At 41.4% G+C, this 18,121-nt stretch overlaps 1 protein-coding gene across 4 annotated transcripts in view; it reads left to right on the top strand.

Annotated features, from left to right (window-relative positions):
- The window catches only part of NOSTRIN (nitric oxide synthase trafficking), a 63,751-nt gene that overhangs the window by 10,120 nt on the left and 35,510 nt on the right, over positions 1-18,121 (top strand). For 2 of the 4 annotated variants that reach the window (XM_008998761.6, XM_035304617.3), the window contains 3 exons: positions 11,703-11,786; positions 15,245-15,307; positions 15,509-15,590. In XM_008998761.6, coding sequence (XP_008997009.1) covers positions 15,282-15,307; positions 15,509-15,590 — 108 coding nt within the window. In that variant the 5' untranslated portion in view covers positions 11,703-11,786; positions 15,245-15,281. The remainder of the gene's footprint in view (positions 1-11,702; positions 11,787-15,244; positions 15,308-15,508; positions 15,591-18,121) is intronic. The other 2 variants (XM_008998762.6, XM_002749299.8) reach the window with 1 other exon arrangement.

Below are 18,121 nucleotides of genomic sequence, written 5' to 3'. Positions count from 1 at the left end.
GATTAACAAAAGAAAAACAAGCAGAAATTTATTAACGCATGCTATCCCCATCACATGGGAGAGGCCTCAGTTCAAAAATATTTCTCCCTCAAGGCAGTGGTTTAGGGGTCAGGCTTAAATAGTATTTCACCAAAGAGCCAGAAATCCTATTAGGGACAAGACAAAGAAGATAATATTTTCCGGCTTCTAAAAGGCAGGAAAATGTGGGAAGGTAGATATATGGAAAGGGTGAAGTCTGCTCCTAGATTCTCTGGCACCACTGTTTCTGCACAGATAAGCAAGCGTTGGACTGTCTTTAGATGGGAAAGGCAGAGAAAGGGGCAGAGTGTGTCCCTTTGTTTTAACCTTTTTTAAACTCAACAATCCCCAGAATTTTTTAGAGGATTATTTCAGTTTCTTTCAAGGTCAAGACAAAAGGAAAACATTAGCTTTATCAGCACCAAATGAATGAGGTCAAAGAAAGATAGGAGAGAGCTCAAACAGACTTTTATAAAGAACAAAACCAGATTTGTCAAAAGGAGTAAAAAAGAAAAACATTTTAATTATGAAGTAACTTCTGTTTTAACAGCCAAATCGCTCTGATTCCATGACAGAGAAAGCAGGAGGGCCCATTTGAGAGGGAATTTCTTCTATAAGAAAATATTGTTGTCAGTCCGAAAAGAAATTATTTAAAATAAGACCAGTTAATTGTATGAACCCTACAAATTCAACTCATTACCCAGATTAGAAAGCCACCTTCTGCCTGCAGACCAGGAAGAATCTATGCATCTATCAGCCAGGCATATGACCTGGGGTGTAGTCATCTGGGCCTTAATTATTTGGTGTCTGAGAGTTCAGAATCAGTGCTTGCTAGAGAGAGCTGTGAAGAAGACAGGCAATAAATGATGCCTGCTGATAAACAGACCCAAGAGTGAACTGAAAAAATCTGGGGGAGTCACCGCTTAAAGCCTGTCTCACTGTCTTTCCTTTTTCCAGATCCCTCCACATCCCTACCTTGCCACTGACATCCATTTTCTTCATACAGTCAGAGTCTTTATTCCTTACTTTTGTTTCATCGAAGTCTCTTCCTAGGGCTACTATCTGCCCTAGAGCTATTAATGTGTAAAACCCTCCACTCACTTATTCTAGAGTGACAAACTTGTCCAGTGAGGAAGAAACACTTGAGTAGCTAAAGATATCTCCCTTCATGGCTTTACCTCCTTATGGAGAAGAATTTAGAATCTGAACATCTCAGGAGCCTACTGCTTAGAAAAATTGCAGGCACATTGCTGGATAAAAACTGTATAGTATAAGTACAAAGAATGGATCTAATGTTTTACCTAGATCAAAAAAATTATGCTACATATTAGGTCATTTATGTAATAAATGCTTTTGTGAACATTTTCTAAAGCTAAACTTGTACAATTAAATCATTTCTCCTTAGCCAAGTAGCCATTTTTAAAGTTGCTTTGTATTGATTCCTGGTAAGTGTACATTTGCAGTGTCTCCTCGTCTTGACCTTTCAAGTTTCCTCCCCTTGCTCAGCTTTTAGATCATGTAGTTAACCTGAAAGATGCTTGCCCACACTAAAAGAGATGGCATTTGGGGAGAACTGTTTTCTAATGGACACAAATGTTCTATTAATCTATGAATATGCGGCACATTGCATACTTTTAGACAGCATTCCTGTGTATTAGCAGGCAAAGATACAGGCCACTTCAATTCTCAGGGCTGGATCATTTCTCTTCCATGGCAGTGATGTGATTCTGAGGTCGCTCTTTCTTCCTAGTGTGTTTGAACTGAGTCAATGTAACAACCGTATCAACAGGGATGGGTAGTCACAGCATGGCTGGGATTACATTTGCTTCGGATGTCCCCATTTAGTGAAGTCAGAAATTCCTCCTCCGGATATGCATTAGATAGAAGGCTGATTCCCACCAGCTATCTAGAAATGAGCCTTGGCCTTATTTTCATCTTAAAGGTGGGGTTTTTACATGTGAACCAATGGCAATCTTCCCTTGTATTAGAAAAATACCTGGAAAGCCATTACTTTTCAAAAGAAACTATCTTGTTACTTAAGACTATAGACAAGTAATGGGAGTCTTTACTTTACTGTAAGACAAGCGAAATGGTAGTCCTGGAGTATATTCAGTAGGCATTTCCATTGGGGGTTATAAGAGACAAATGAAGGCAAATCTGTGGCCAGCATAATTAAAGATACAGTGAAGGAAGACATGGGGTTTTTAACGAGGGGGTACCTGCCACCTAAAATGCATTCAGTAAAGACTTGCAGACTGAATAAATAAATAAATGGGCTGGGTACAGTGGCTCATGCCTGTAGTTCGGGGACTTTGGAAGGCTGAGATGAGAGGATCACTTGAGGCCAGGAGTTCGAGACCAGCCTGGCCAACAGAGCACAACCATTTTCATAAAAATATTTTTAAATAAATGAAAGATAGTTAAGCGTTTATAAAAACTATTATGATACCTACATTATTAGAACAAGGGCTTTACTGTCCTTGGAGGTGGGCATTTCCAGACCCCTTGCTTAATAGCTCCTGGAATGTGGTTCTGCTTCACAGAGTTCTGCATTAGTACCTGGACACCAGAAGCAGCATCACGATCAGCTGCCAGGCCAAACAATGTTTCCTTTCCAAACTCAGCTGCCCTCTTGCATTTATTCTAATTGGGTGGTGATAGAAAAGTGCAGTTGTTACTAAAACACCCCTTTGCCTGGATATTCTGCAATTCATGGTCATGCTTAGCTTCTTTTATCCAATTAGCTACTTCAGTTTCTTTTTTTTGCAGTAGCAAACAGATTCAGTCAGAGCAACATAGCAGCTCCTGCAATACCTAATGCCAAAGTTATCAGGTTCACTTTAACACAATTACAGATCAGATTTAGAGACAAAGGTACATTCTTAGAAACTCTGAATATTTGGCTTCCTGCATCCTCACAGCTAATGTTTAAACAGGCATTGACTGGAAAAGCAATTGTTCCTCTGTAAGGGAGCTTAAGATCAGGTTTTCAAATGCCAAGAACTGCTGCTCTGGACAGCAGTAAAAAGAAAGGAATAAAAGCAGGAGGTATAGTTGGCCACTTGTTCAATCCACGATTCATTGTACACACTGTCAATAAAGCAATAAAAATTGAAATTAAATATTGGAAAAATCTTTCCTACTCTACCATTATCCCGGGTGACCTTAACTCCCGCAGCTTTAGCTCTCTTGCATATCGGCGATTTACAAATGTGCAGTACTAGGAACATGTCTAGACCATGCTTCAAACTGTATATTTCACAGTATATTGAACATTTCCGCCTAGACGTCCCATGGAACCACAAAGTCAATATGTCCAAAACAGTTTATCGCTTTTCTCCAAAGCTGTTCCTCCTTCTGGGAACCATTGCCCAGCCAAGCAAGCTCAATGCCTGGGACCATCCATATCCATGATTCTGTCTATCTCAACTCATGACCAAGACCATATTTGTCTCTTTGAAACCCCTTTAATATCCACAGCTTTCTTTAATTTTATGACCTCTTCCACTGTTCTGGCAAAACGCTCTTAAACTATTCTGTCTAGGAGTGCTGCCTCACAGCCGTGGAGTTTGCATGTTGCACAAAGGCACATGGCTGAGTGGGATGAATGGAGGCAGAAATCCAATCCACCCTGACCCCTTAAGCCTTTTACCCTGACAGAGCTGGGCGCCTTTAGAGGACACCCCCTTTCTAATCCAAACAAAGTTACCGGAACTTGTGGGCTAGCTGAGGTCCTGTCCCTGTCTTTAATGCACCTTTCGCTCTGTAGCCATAACCCTAAATAAGACCCTTCAAAGACTCCCATGACCTTGAGGATAAAATTTAGCCCTCATCATTTTATAAAAGGACCTTTGAGATCTGAACTCGGCCTTCCTGTTTACATTGTCTCTCTCCATCTCCCCATGATCCCTGCCTCTCTCCTTTCTGAACCACTTGCCCCCCACTCGCACTCCTGCCACCACCACCACCACCACCACCACCACACATGGACCCCTGCATTTCTACAGGCTGTATCTCCTGCCTGGTAGATGTTTCATCACCTTCGTTGCCTGGCTCCATAGGATCCAGTCATCCCACGGTTGGCAGGCCTTCCTTAACTCCAGTCCCCAGTCTCAAAAAAAATGCTCCTCAATTCTATGTGCAGAATTAGTGCTTGCATCTGTTGCGGCTCTTACTACCTGTACTGTAATTCTCTGTTCACTTGTCTGTCTCCTTCCCTAGAGGCTAACCTCCTTGAGGGTATGGGTGTCCCACATGACTAGCATGGGCCTGGCACAGAGTAGGCATTCAATAGATGCTCACTGAGCAAATGAAGGCACTAATGTATAAGTGACTCTGTGCCTTCAAGGCACTCATAACGTTAAAAAAGCTCAAGTTAGGCTATTTCTGAGGAGTCATAAGTGGGTATGTCAAAGACATTTACTGGCATATTATTTTGAACAAAAGCTAGAAAAAAATAATAAAATCACAAGAGAGACCATTTATTCAGCACAACCTATAGACCAGTCACTGTGTTAAATGTGTCTTATACTTGATCTCTTGAATTATCTCTCGGCCCCCCTCTCCATTTCTAATTTACAGATGGGGATATGGAAAAGACGATACATTTGGATTCCTACCCAGCTCAATCTAGGCTCAGGGCTAGGGCATTCCCAAGTGGACAGGCAGTTTTGGGCACTGCTGTCAGGAACCCAAGGTGCTCAGAGGGTCCCAGTTCAGCTCCCTTCGCAGAGTCTTAGGGGCCTGTATGGGAAGGGACAACAGCAGTCATGTAGCCCAGTGGCTTTCAAACCTTATAGCTCAAGGGGTCTGTGGGGAGCCTGTAGGGGCTACTTCAGGGGGTGCGGAGGAGGTTAAGTGGCCAGGCTCGGCTTGCTCTCCATTCCTTCTCCCTTTTAATCAGATCAGCTTTACTGGTATTTATATGATACAGTGGGATTCTGTATAAAATTTTGTTTGAAAACTGCCTTTCTTGTCCACTTTACCTGAATTCTCTCTGTCCTTCCCTACGCCACACACAAATGCACTAAGCTTGGGAATGAACACACACTTTAGACTCTGAAGCCCTAGAGCTGCCATTGCTCATGTTTTCCCTGGGCCAGAGTGAGCTGGAGCTCAGTGATACTCTCAGACTAGACGCAAGAAGGGCATCATTCAGGTCTTATCCTCCTGGTTCAACACTTTTTATAGTGTTCACAAGAAGCAGAATTAAGGCAGTTGATAATGCTGCAGTGGGCTAGTGAGTGAGCCAGCCACTCCAATGACAGAGCTTCAATATGAAAGTGTCTTTCAAGTGGCTGGTAATGAACTTTAAATACAACCTGTTTGTAAGAGGAGCTTGTGATGGTCTTTCAAAAGGCATACCAATGAAGCTTGGATGGAGAATATCCGCACATCCAGCCCCAAACCAGAAGCTGGTGCTGGTCCTAAGTAGGAGATAAAAGATGGGCGATATACTGACAGAAGCATCGGAGATTACTGAAATTCCTCCTTAATTTACAATGAAGAGAGGACCCTGTCACCTGCTTCTTTCAAGCATGAGAAGGGCTTAGCTCTATTTTATTATTTTATGTTTTTTAGAGATGGGGATCTCATTCTGCTGCCCAGGCTGGAATGCAATGGTGCAATTATAGATCACTGCAGCCTCAAACTCCTGGGCTCAGAAATTCCTCTCGCATCAGCCTCTCAAGTAGCTAGGACTGTAGGTGTGCGTCACTCTGGGCTAATTTTAAACAAACTTTTTGTAGAAATGGGATCTTGATATGTTGCCTAGGCTGGTCTCAAACTCTTGGTCTCAATGATTCTCCCACCTCAGCCTCTGGAGAAGACAGGTGCCAGTCACTGTACCTTGCCTTAGCTCCATTTTAATTAATCCCTCATAGACACAGGGGGAAACTGTAGTTTGTTTTTTAATCTACTTTTTATTATTTTACAAAAGGAGGATACTCTAAAATTGATTACGTGGTCACATATTCTTACATTTTAATGTGTGCTCTACCTAAAATATTGAATCTGAAACCATGTGTTTTCCATCTCTTTTCTTTCAAAAGTATAATTTATTTCAAAATCTAGGTCAAACATTGGTCTTTGACTTATCAATTGGCCTTCATTATTTCTAATGAAAATATATTGACTAGCCATGCATGCTGAGAGAAAATTAGAATATAAATGGATTAAAAGTCAGTGTATGTTATTTCCTCGGTCCAGAATCCTTTTTAGTATATTTAAATTTTTTTAAATTTTAAATTTTGTGGGTATATAGTAGGTGCATATATTTACAGGGTAGGGTCCAGAATCTTTAAAACTACCGGAATATTCTGAAATGTTGCCCATCAAAATATACATGCATCATCAATTTCACACATGCCAAAACAATTGCTTGGAGAAGGCATTTTAACTTGTATATAGCTACAGTGGCAGTAGAATGGAAAGAAAAAAATGAGAAAGGACTAGAGAATTAAGCACGATTCTGAGGATTTTAATGAGGGGATGAAAATTACACATATCAATGTGAGATTAGCTCTGCTCTGTCTATTCCCTGTGCATGTGGTACCTTTTCAGCTTGAACTGAGATAAAGCACCCCCCCTTTGAGACTGAGAAGAAATCAGTCTAAGTGGGGTGTGCCTTGCTGCCTCTGCCTTGGGAAAACACCCGGGTCATTTGATTTCTATTTAGCAGGAATCCTGAAAGGATACATATACTCCTTCATTAGATCGGAAGCATGTAAAGGCCCTGGAAGTGTGCACGGAAGAGCATGGAAGTGTTTGTTTCCATTTACAAACATTCTGACTTACAAAAATAACAGATTTTTTCACACTTGCCACTTGGAACATGGCTTCTTATAAAAGAGGGAAGAATTTAACCATTAACAATTGTTGAGATAAAAGCCATTCAGAGCTAGAGACCTGGGAGAGGTTTTGTTGTAAGCAGAAAGAATGCACAGTGACACTGTCCCACACCCATCCTCCCCACCACATTTCATTTCCTTCTGTCTTGCAGAATAACTTGCTCAAGTTCCCAAAATGATCATTAGGATTTAAAATTCAAGAGTAGATTATTGCAGCCTGCTTTGCTTGGTTGATTTGAATGCTAGTTCTAAACCCTTCGGGGTCACCCACAAATTGCAGGCAGAGAGAAGGGACACAATCGTGCTGTTCAGAGAGGCAGTGTCCAACTCACTCCAGCCCAAAGGACTAGCTTGGTGACATTTGCTGTCAGAGCCCCCATCCTTCCCACTTTGCCAGACCCTCTACATCCGTACTCCCTGTCCCCCAAAATGCCTTACAACTGCACAGATGCCTTTGGAATAGGTCCAGAAGCTCGTTATGTCTGCACTGAGGCTGCTGTGAATTGGGACTCCAGCTACTCAGCCTCCAGGAGCTGTGCTAATTCAGAATACTGCAGTTAAAGGTGAAGTGAGAGGCGGTATCAATTTTTAAAAGCACTTTTCTTCCATGTCTCCCACAATTCTCCATCTGCAGTCTGTTCCCCACAACTTCAGAGGTAGGAAAGAGGGGTGGTTAAGTAAGCAGGTTCCCCAGCCCAACTGCCCGGGCTGGAATCCATCTGTCACCATCACTTCCTTCTTGTGTGCCCTCAGGCTAGTGATTGACCCAGCTCTCTGTGCCTTGGTGTTCCCTTCAGTGAAATGGGTAGAAAAAGTATACCTACCTCATAGGACTTATCAGAAAATAAATGAGGAAGTATACCTAAAACACTTACGATGATGCCTGGCACATTGTAAGTGCCCAGTATAAGTGCTGGATGTTCCTATTTCTTGCCTAGGGAGAACACGGGTCAGGCAGCAGCATGTCAAAAAGGTGATGCAACACCTTTGTCAGGAGACCACTGTTTGGACACTCTCTTTATGTGCAGTGTACAGGAAATTTTAACCTGTATACCATTCTATAAACTCACAAATCTGCCCTGCTGAAGGTCTCTAAGTTACTAGTCTGTAAAGAGAAGACTCCCAACACAAGAAGTGCTGGATGGCAGTTGAACCTCTTTATGCTGGTTTCCTACCATGCTCAAGAGAAAGCTGGCAGAAATGCTGGGGCACAGGAGGAAAGCTGGCCAAATTAAGAAAAAAAAGCCCAAAATCTCCTCGAAGTAAACAAAGACCCCTTTTTCATGCCACCAAAGCCCAACTTTTTTTTCCCTAAGTGGAATAAAATTAAGTCAACAATATAAAGGAAAGCAACACTTCTTGCTGGTATCCTTTTTAGGTCTGCTTCACCTCAGACACACCTTGTACAGCCTGCAAGAACATTCTGAAAGTAGAATTGAATTCTGAGGGACGTTGTGACTGACAGCATTACCTTTCCTGTTATAAACTATTCAGGACTATCTGGAACCAACTGAGAAGAAAACTGGGGATTCCTCCCCTACACCATCCCCATCTCTGTGTACGCCTTCTGGATACACAAGAATCACATTAGAAGAATTCATATTTATTAAGGAAGATTTTTGTGCCTAGCACTGAGCTGAACATTATATAAAGCATTATCCTATGTAATGCTCTTTGTGCTGCTTCCAAGAAAGAATGCAATGCTGGAAAGAAAAGACCCAAAAAGCCCTCTGGTTAGCATTCCTGGACTCAGGAAGGGTTTATGTATCTAGGTACTTCAAATGCTAGACAGCAGTGTGCCCTAACATCAGGGCTGAGCACTGCTCAAACTAGAGGGACTGCATCTAAACAGCTTGTTAATTGAAAGTTCTCAAAAGTGGTGAGGTGAGAACAAACCTATGGCAGAGACTAGTAAGAATTCTAACCAAGACCTGGTAGGAAGTCCATTCACTTAGTCACTCATTCATTCATTCATTTTTGACATACATACTGAGTGCCTGTTATGTGCCAAGCCCTCTTCTGGGCCTAGGGATCCAGCAATGAACAAGACCATTCTTGACCCTCATGGAACTGTTCACATCCTAGGGGTGTTTACCAGACTAAACTAAAAAAGTTATGTGATACAATATACAATATATGCTAGGACATAAATAAAACTGTAAGGGGAGAGTGGTGAGGATCCTGTTTTAGATGGAGCAAACCTCCAAGGCCATGATGTTTCAGCAATTCCTGTTGGGGATGACACGAAGGTGAATACCACATGGGTATGTAGCAGAAGCGCTCAGCAGAGGCCACAGCAAATGCAAAGGCCCTGAGGCAGGATGGCAGTTGGCCACTGAGCAGGAGTAGAATCAGCCAAGTAGTGACTGGCAGGAAGGGAAATCAGAGAGGCTGCCAGAGGCAGATCATGCAGACCTTTACAGGTCAGCAGCAATGGTTCCAGGCACTGAGCCCCTAGTAGGCTTGGGCTCTTAACACATTTTAATTTTTGTAAAACCCCCTTTAAGTAGGTAATATAACTTCTTAACAGTACCTGAAGCCACCCCCACTGAATGGTAGAGATCTCCTGGGATTCCAGAGCATCTGAGTTCATTAAGGGTGATGGTCTCTCCCAGCTGGCTGTTAACCAACATTCTCTTTTTCTTTCTCCCCATCCACTGAGACATATTTCTAGAGCAGAGAAATCTATTTTTAAGTACAATGAGATATTTATTGACCAGCTTTACTGTCTTAAAATACTTGTCTTAACCTTTCCTTATGTCTGGGCAAATTCTGACACTAAATGGTTGTTTTCTGCAGCTAGGCCTTAAGATACATCCTAAAATGACTTTCTTACAAAAAGTGATAAAAAACAACTTGAAGCACTGCTGTACTACAGAAAAAAAAAAAAGAATAGCAATTTAGCAATAGATCAATAGCCCATATCTCTGGATTTCATTTTATAAAAGAAAGCTGTCTTTCTTTGCTCAGTCTAGGACACGGAGTGAATTTGTATGAAAACATGCAGGTGTTGGGCTAGTTACTAGAGAGCTCTGGGATTGTTTCTCAAATGAAATAAAGTCATAAATAATTCTAAAAAATCATATTATAAAAATAGATTAACAGACTGAAAAATACAACGAAAGCTCTTAGGGTCCATATTAAAGGAAAGCATAATATCAATTGAACTTAATTTCCTACATTTTTATTCTCTGTAGTCAAAAGTGAGATGAAGATGTTCTCATTTTAGCTACAGATGGGCCTATAACTAGGACATGGTAAAACAGGTTTAAGATGAGAGTGATTCCATCTATCCAAAAGAACCAAGGGGTTTGCTTTTGGAGGGCATGCCCAGACTTCCTACTGAGCCTCGTCCTGCATAGGAAATAACAGAAATTCATTTTCTAAATCTGGTGCTGGCTACCACTGCAGATTCCCATTAGACAGCCACTGCTTGGTTAATCCAATCATAATTTATCGTTTTATTGCCAACGATTATAATCTAGAGCTAATCTGATTAGTGCTAAGATCCCAGATCAGTAGGACAGTTTTCTGTTCCCTACTAGTTGTATTAGTTTTTAGGGCTGTCATAACAAAGTACCACAGACTGAGCGGCTTAAACAACAGAAGTGTCTTCTCTCACAGTTCTGGAGGCTGGCAGTCACAGATTGGTTCTGAGGGCTGTGAGGGAGAATTTGTTCCACGCCTCTGTCCTGCCTTCTGAATGGTTTGCTGGCAATCTTTGGCATTCCTTGGCTTGTAAATGCACCACTCAGATCTCCGCCTTTATGTTCACATGGTGTTTTCTCTGTGTGCGTGTCTGTTTCTATCCAAATTTTCTCTTTACATAGGGACACATCCAATTATGGTTCAGGCCTACCCTAATGACCTCATGTTAACTTGATCATCATCTGCAAAGACCCTATTCCCATAGAGGTCACATTCACAGGCACTGGGGAGTAGGACTTCAACTTTGTCTTGGGAGACACAATTCAGCCCACTAGTATGATGTTAAAGAAGCTTAATTTAAAACTCTCCCTTTGGGTGGGGTGCGGTGCTCACATCTGTAATCCCAACACTTTGCGAGGCTGAGGCGGGTGAATCACCTGAGGGCAGTCTGACCAACATGCTGAAACCCCGTTTCTACTAAAAATACAAAATTAGCCAGGCATGTTGGTGCATGCCTGTAATCACAGCTGCTTGAGAGGCTGAGGTAGGAGAATTGCCTGAACCCGGGACGTGGAGGTTGCAGTGAGCCAAGGTTGCACCATTGCACTCCGGCCTGGGCAACAAGAGTGAAACTCCATCTCAAAAACAAAACAAAACAAAAACACCTCTCACTTTTTACGATTCTCTTGGTTACCCTTCAGGATTATGCTTAAGGACAAGAGGATCCTTGCAGTAAACAAATCATCTCTTCTTTACATAGGCATTACATTTTCACCCTGATCCTGCCTTCATGCGCTCGCGTGTGTGTGTGTGTGTGTGTGTGTGTGTGTGCTTCATGTCTAGCCAGCACAGCTTTTTTTTTTTTTTTTTTGAGATGGAGTCTTGTTTTGTCACCCAGGCTGGATTGCAGTGGCACAATCTCAGCTCAGTGCAACCTCTGCCTCCTACATTCAAGTCGTACTCGGACCTCAGCCTTCCAAGTTGATGGGATTACAGGCGCCCAGCACAATGCCTGGCTAATTTTTGTATTTTTAGTAGAGACAGAGTTTCACCATGTTAGCCAGGCTGGTCTCAAACTCCTGGCCTCAAGTGATCTGCCTGCCTCGGCCTCCCAGAATGCTGGGACTACAGGTGTGAGCCATTGTGCCTGGACCAGCACATCCTATTTAATTGGTCCCTTCCTAACAGGGCAAACCTGGAAATTAGCTATGCCAAAGGACTACAGAAACTGGCAAGCAAGCTGACCAAAGCTTTACAAAACACAAGGAAAAAGTAAGTATTGTGGCAGAGGTAAGGCAAAAATCATCCCCCCCGCCTTTTTTATTGTTTTTTTTTTTTTGAGACAGGATCTTGCTCTGTCACCCAGGTTGGAGTGCAGTGACACAATCACAGCTCACTGTACCTTCAATCCCTCAGGCTCAAGCGATCCTCCCACCCAGCCTCCTGAGTAGAGTAGCTGAGGCCATGTCCTGCTAAATTTTTTTGTTTTTTATAGAGACAAGATCTTACTATATTGCCCAGGCTGGTCTTGAACTCCTGGGCTCAAGCAATCCTCCTGCCTTGGCCTTCCAAAGTGCTGGGATTACACGTGTGAGCTACCACACCCAGCAAAATCATTCTTAACGATAGTAAAAACTGACATATGTTCCATTCAAGCATCCTCTTATAAACATGGCAGGTACATCACATCAAGCATGGCTTCCAGTTCTTGGGCATTTACTGTAGTGTCATGCACTGTGTTAATGTTTTACTGATATTCCCATTTAATCCTCATAAGAACACTTGAGAGGTCTTGTTATCCCTGTTTACAGATAAGGACTTGAGACTTGGAGAGTTCAAGATACTTTCCCCAATCATCTAGATCATGAGTTGCAGAGCTGAATTCTTCCTCAGTTTGTATGACTCCTAAGGCCACATTCATAATAGGCCTTGGTGATGATATTTAACTTGGGAAGTGGTGTTGTTAAAGTCAGATTGTCTTGGAGTCAGGAAGTGTGAATCCTGTGTTTTCTCTCCTCTATGACCTTTGACAAATAACCTGGCTTCTGTGCACCTTTATTTCTTCCTCTGTTGGACAGAGTAATAATATGTGCTCTATTGTGTGTGCATAGGCATATTAAATGAGATCATGTGTGTGATGAGCTTAGCACATTAGGTGCTGAAAAGTGTTGGTTCACATTTGTTTGAATATATTGTAGCACAAAGAATGAAGTAGATTCCTTTATTGGGGGTAGAGAGGAAAGATATTGGTATACTAGAAATAGTTCATTGGTGGTAATTTGTTACGAAGATTCTTGACTAAGGCGTGCAGACGTGCCCGTGAACTGGCAGTGCCATTGTAGAGGTCTCCTTTGATGATGAAAGAGATAAGGAGGGGAAAGAAAAAAAAAAAGCCTTCTGGAGGCTCAAATTCCCACTCTTCCTTAGGCATCAGCTGTAATGGCAAATGGTGGCTTTGAAATTGCTCTGACTTTTAGCTTTATTTTTATTTTTAGGACAGTTATTTTAGCAGACTACAGAGAAACCAGTATAGCACAGTGGTTGAGTACAGACAGACTGCCCAGGTTTAAATTCTAACTCTACCACTTACTGGGTGAGTGACCTAGTACAATTTATCTTACCTCTCAAGTTCTCTTTAACATGAAAGTAAAGGCTATCTCTTACGGTTGCTGTAAGAATTAAATGAGGTAATACAAGAAGTGTGCTTAGCAGAGTACCTGGCAGGGACCGAAAGCTCTGTGAGTGTCCTTTATGTTTTTGATTCTAATTGCATCCTAAGGAATGAGAGGTACAGGAGTGTAGGGGTATGTGCATTGTGTTGCAGTTCTGGCAACCAACATAATACCACCGGAGAGCTGGCAGGTCCAGAAATGGTAGGCCAACTGGGATTAGTACAGTATTTAACAGTAAACCTTAGTCAACTTTTATCCATACCGAAATCTGTGTTAGGTACTGCAGATATCCTGTTACTTCATTACTTCTAACTTTTTTTCCTTCTTTCCTTCTCTCCTTCCTTCCTTCCGTCCTTCCTTTCTTTTGTCTCTTTTTCTCTTTCTTTTCTCTCTCTCTCCCTCCCTCCCTCTCTCTTTCTTTCTTTTGTCTTTCCATTTTTACCCCTTCTTTTCACAGGTGTTGACAAATTACTTCTACTTGAAAAGATTAGTTAAATGAAGGCCAGAGATTCTTCCAAGGCCACACAGAAAACAGAGAGGGAGCACCTCCATTCAGACACAGGCCCCTCTGAGCCCACACGCTTGGTTTCCTGCCCTGATACCCAGCTCCTCCAAGGTGCAAATGTCAGATTCTCTATCCAAAAATGTGCCTGACTTCATTTTTCAAAAATCAGCTCTGTTGAGCCTTAATTTACATGCAACAATACGCTCCCATTTTAAGCATATGATTTGATCAGTTTTGACATATATAATACCTGTGTAGCCACCGCTAAGATCAAAACATATTTGTCTCATGCCTGTTAGCATTCCTTCCTACCCAACCCCAAGCAACCATTGATCTGATTCCCGTCAATATAGACTCATTTAGTGTTTTCTGGACTCTACTATAATTGTAAGCACATAGCAGGTACGTTCTTGTGCCTAAGCTCATACCTGGCTTTGGATTTTAGAAAATCTGGCATCCTTTGGTCTAGTTCTCTTATTCTTAGATTGCAGGATGCAAACTAAGGCATTGAGAGGCAAAACCTCTGCACCATTCCGACTGAGGCAGGGATGCAGATCCACTCCCTTCAGGCCTCTGCCCTTGGGGTTTATTGATGTGATTGGAGTTATTACCCTGACAGTTGAAGGCAGAGTATGTGGGGCCACTGTGAGCTGGAGTCCTTCTGTGGGAGAAAATGACATCACACTCCCTAATCCTCTTGCTATGCCATGAGGAACTCAGTAGCACTATTCTTTGTGTTACATTGAGATAACGCTCATAGGACCATAAAATATCTGAGCTGTTGTCCTCAAACCCAGCAAGGAATAGGAGCTGGACTCCAACTCCAAGAGCAGCAGCAGGACGTGAGGAGGGCTCTCAAGCCCTTTCTAACTTAACTTTTCCGAGTCTCAGTTTAGTCACCTGTTAAATGGGCAGCTTGAAAACATTGTCTTTGAGCGCTTCTAACCAACCTGTTCTTACCCTTGGCTATTTTATTTCCCCAATTTTATTTTATTTTATTTTTATTGCTTATTTTTTTCTTTTTGTGGGGAGAGGGGCTCAGGGGATAGGGTCTTGCTCTGTTGCTCAGGCTGGAGTACAGTGGCATGATCATAGCTCACTGCAGCTTCCTGAGCCCAAGCAATCCTCCTGCCCTGGCCTCCCTAGTAGCTAGGACTCTGGGCGTGCATCACCATACCTAGCTAATTTTAAATGCTTTTTGTAGAGACAAGGTCTTGCTGTATGTGTCGCACAGGATTGTTTTGAACCCGTGGCCTCAAACGATCCTCTCACCTCAGCCTCCTAAAGTGCTGGGATTTACATTTCCCCTATTTTATAGAGATATGAAATAGGAAATGAAAATCTAAATGAAAAATGACTGCAAAAAAAGCAGTATATATAATGTGTAGAGTGCAAATAAATGTATTGGCAGAATTTAATCTCATGGAGAAATTGAAATAAGGTTAGGGAAGTGAATGCAATTGTTGAATGTGGCGAATCAGATGTAATGCTGTATTTCACAGTTTCCTGGGTAAATTACACTCACCTTTGTTCAACACTGTTTTTGCCTTTAGCTGTGTCAGCAGCGCCTGGGCCTGGGCCTCCGAGGGAATGAAATCCACAGCAGAACTCCATCAGTGAGTGCTCCCACCCCCGCCTTTCTCCAACTCCACAGGGAGTCAGAAATATTTAAAGTGGGTGTGCTACAAATATTCCACTTCAAACTTGCACTGAATAGATGTGCCGTAACACACTATTTTATTTCCCCAGAAAGTAATTTGGAAAGCAGATGTAAACTCTCGTATTATGCTCGTATGTCTTGTGTGTTTTATTTCCAGGAAACTTGGCAAAGCAATTGAATTGGAAGCAATAAAACCGACATATCAAGTCCTAAATGTACAGGAGAAGAAGAGAAAATCAGTGAGTCCAAACCTTTCTTTACTCTTCCTGTGTAAAGCAAGATTCCTGTGTTTAGCCCAAAAAGGGAAAGGCGATTTGAAAGTTGTACCAGGTTTCAAGAATTTATCCTAAAAATAAAATAAATACTTGCATTTATTTTAAAATAAATGAATAATAAAAAAACGCAATCCAAGATTTATGTCCAAGGATGTTTGTTAGAGCATTGTTTGTAATAGTGAAAAACTGGAAACTACTGAGTCATTCAAAATAAATTGTCATAAATTCAAGCAATAGAATACTTTTCAACCATTAAAAATCTTATAGAAGAGTTAATCACATGGGAATTTTTTTTCACAGTATACTGTGATATAAAGCAGAATAAAAAAATCTAATTGATACAATCTCAACTTCATAAAATGAATATGTATATATATGTTTAGAAAAAACTGGAAGATGCTTCTCAATATGTTAATAAGAATGATCTTTAGATTGTGAAATTAAAGGTTATTTTTATTTCATTTTTATACTTTTTACATTTTTAAAACAATTTTATCATTCTATTTGTAAACAGGAGAATGATAAGCACATTTTTACGAACATGTTTTCTATGCTTATCAGCTTGGTATTATGTAAAGGTGATAATGGACACAATCCTCAAATATTCTAAAAATTACAGAAAAATAATTAAACAATCCTTTCAGGGGCACTTGATCCTCTGACAGCAGATCCTCTACTCTCTCTCTGTGCCTTCCCTTTTACAACAGTTTCTTGCTTGCTTTCTCTCTTCCTCCCTCCCTCCCTTCCTCCTTCCTTTAGTTTTTTGTTGTTGTTTTGACGGAGTTTTGCTCTTGTCACCCAGGTTGGAGTGCAATGGCAAGATCTTGGCTTGCTGCAACCTCCACCTCCCAGGTTCAAGTGATTCTCCTGCCTCAGCCTCCCAAGTAGCTAGGACTACAGGCACCTGCCACCATGCCTGGTTAATTTTTGTATTTTTACTAAAGGCCAGGTATCGCCATGTTGGCCAGGCTGGTCTTGAACTCCTGACCTCAGGCGATTTGCCCATCTCGGCCTCCCAAAGTGCTGGGATTACTGGTGTGAGCCACCACACCCAGCCTAGAACAGTTTCTTTTTTTGTGTCCTTTTTTCTTTTTGTGTGTGTGTCATTCAGTAGTTAAGCACTTTACATACTCTATTTCCGGCAACATAATTAGGTATTTAATAAACGCTGCTTGACTCTGATAGGGGTGGGGTTATGGTCACTGTTTGTTTCAGGACCAGGAGCAGGTAAGATGTTTGTAAGCTGTGGTAGCTGGTCCCTCTGAAGGGAAGGGGCAGTGGTTAAGGGGGAGTCTCAAGGGACCACAGTCCGATGAAGTACATCCTAACAGTGGCAAGTCAGAAAGTTGAGGAGAGATGTGAAAGTTCTGATGGAAGAGAAATTATTTTAAAAAATTTTATTCAAACTTATTAAACTGAGTCAGGAAGTAGAATTGATGTTTGTATGTACATAGGTATATTTTACCAGAATGGATGTTCTATTCAGAGTTTCAGGTGATGGACAGAACTTGATAGGAATTACTAGCAAGCAATATAATCTTCTGCCTTTGCAAGCCAACTTAATAAAAACCAATTACTTCTCTATATTTCATTGATTACAACATATTTTTTATACTGCATAATAATATAAAGTCACTAGCATTTCTTTAGTATTTACCATAAATGAGGCATGGTGCTGTGATAACGGATCACAGTGCTTTAGTTAATGGATATCATGAACCCCCCCAAACTGCTGGTCCTGTTTATCTTCTTTTCGGCATTGCCCCTCTCCACTGCACCCCACCACCCCACTCCACTCTCTCACAAAAGATAAAAGATTAGATTTCATTTTTTTAAAGTTACTTGCTCCACATTCCAGCCACATACATGGAGTAAAAAGTGGCATAGTACATAAAATATTTTCATTATGTCGGTTACAATGAACCATATATTCTAAATTTAACCAACTGGGAAAAAAAAGTGTAGCATTTGCTAGGTTTCAGAGTGGTTGAATAACGTCTAATCTGCTGGATCTATGTTCCAAGGAAAAAGGTTCTCTTGTAACTTACATCAGATCTCCCTGGGAAGTTGTCTTGATCATTTTCATCATTATTGTTATGGTTTCTTTGGATGTTTAAAAGCAAGGAAAAAAGTTAATTATGATTAAGAGTTCAATATCTTTGAAACTAAAGCAATATTCACTTCAGGGGCAATAAAGACAAATAGCAAAATTGGCACTGCTAGGACTGTTACCAGTTTTCATGCGTGCTGATGTTTTTGCTGCATGGATTGACATTTAAGGTGATATGATGGGACCAGCCCATGCAAGGAGCCCTTGCACATGACTGCACGTTTATGTGCCATGTGCTTATATATTAGAAATAATTATTTTACCAAACCCTGTTACTTGACACAGGGATAATGTCAAGTAACAGGGCTTGGTAAAATAATTTTTTACCAAGGGACAAAAAGGGACAATGGACATTTGGCTAATATGTCCATTGTAGGATCCTGAA

Source organism: Callithrix jacchus, chromosome 6 (assembly GCF_049354715.1).
Source record: "Callithrix jacchus isolate 240 chromosome 6, calJac240_pri, whole genome shotgun sequence".
Taxonomy (NCBI): domain Eukaryota; kingdom Metazoa; phylum Chordata; class Mammalia; order Primates; family Cebidae; genus Callithrix; species Callithrix jacchus.
The sequence above is the reverse complement of the archived record's forward strand: the minus strand, read 5'-3'. Positions and strand labels throughout refer to the sequence as shown.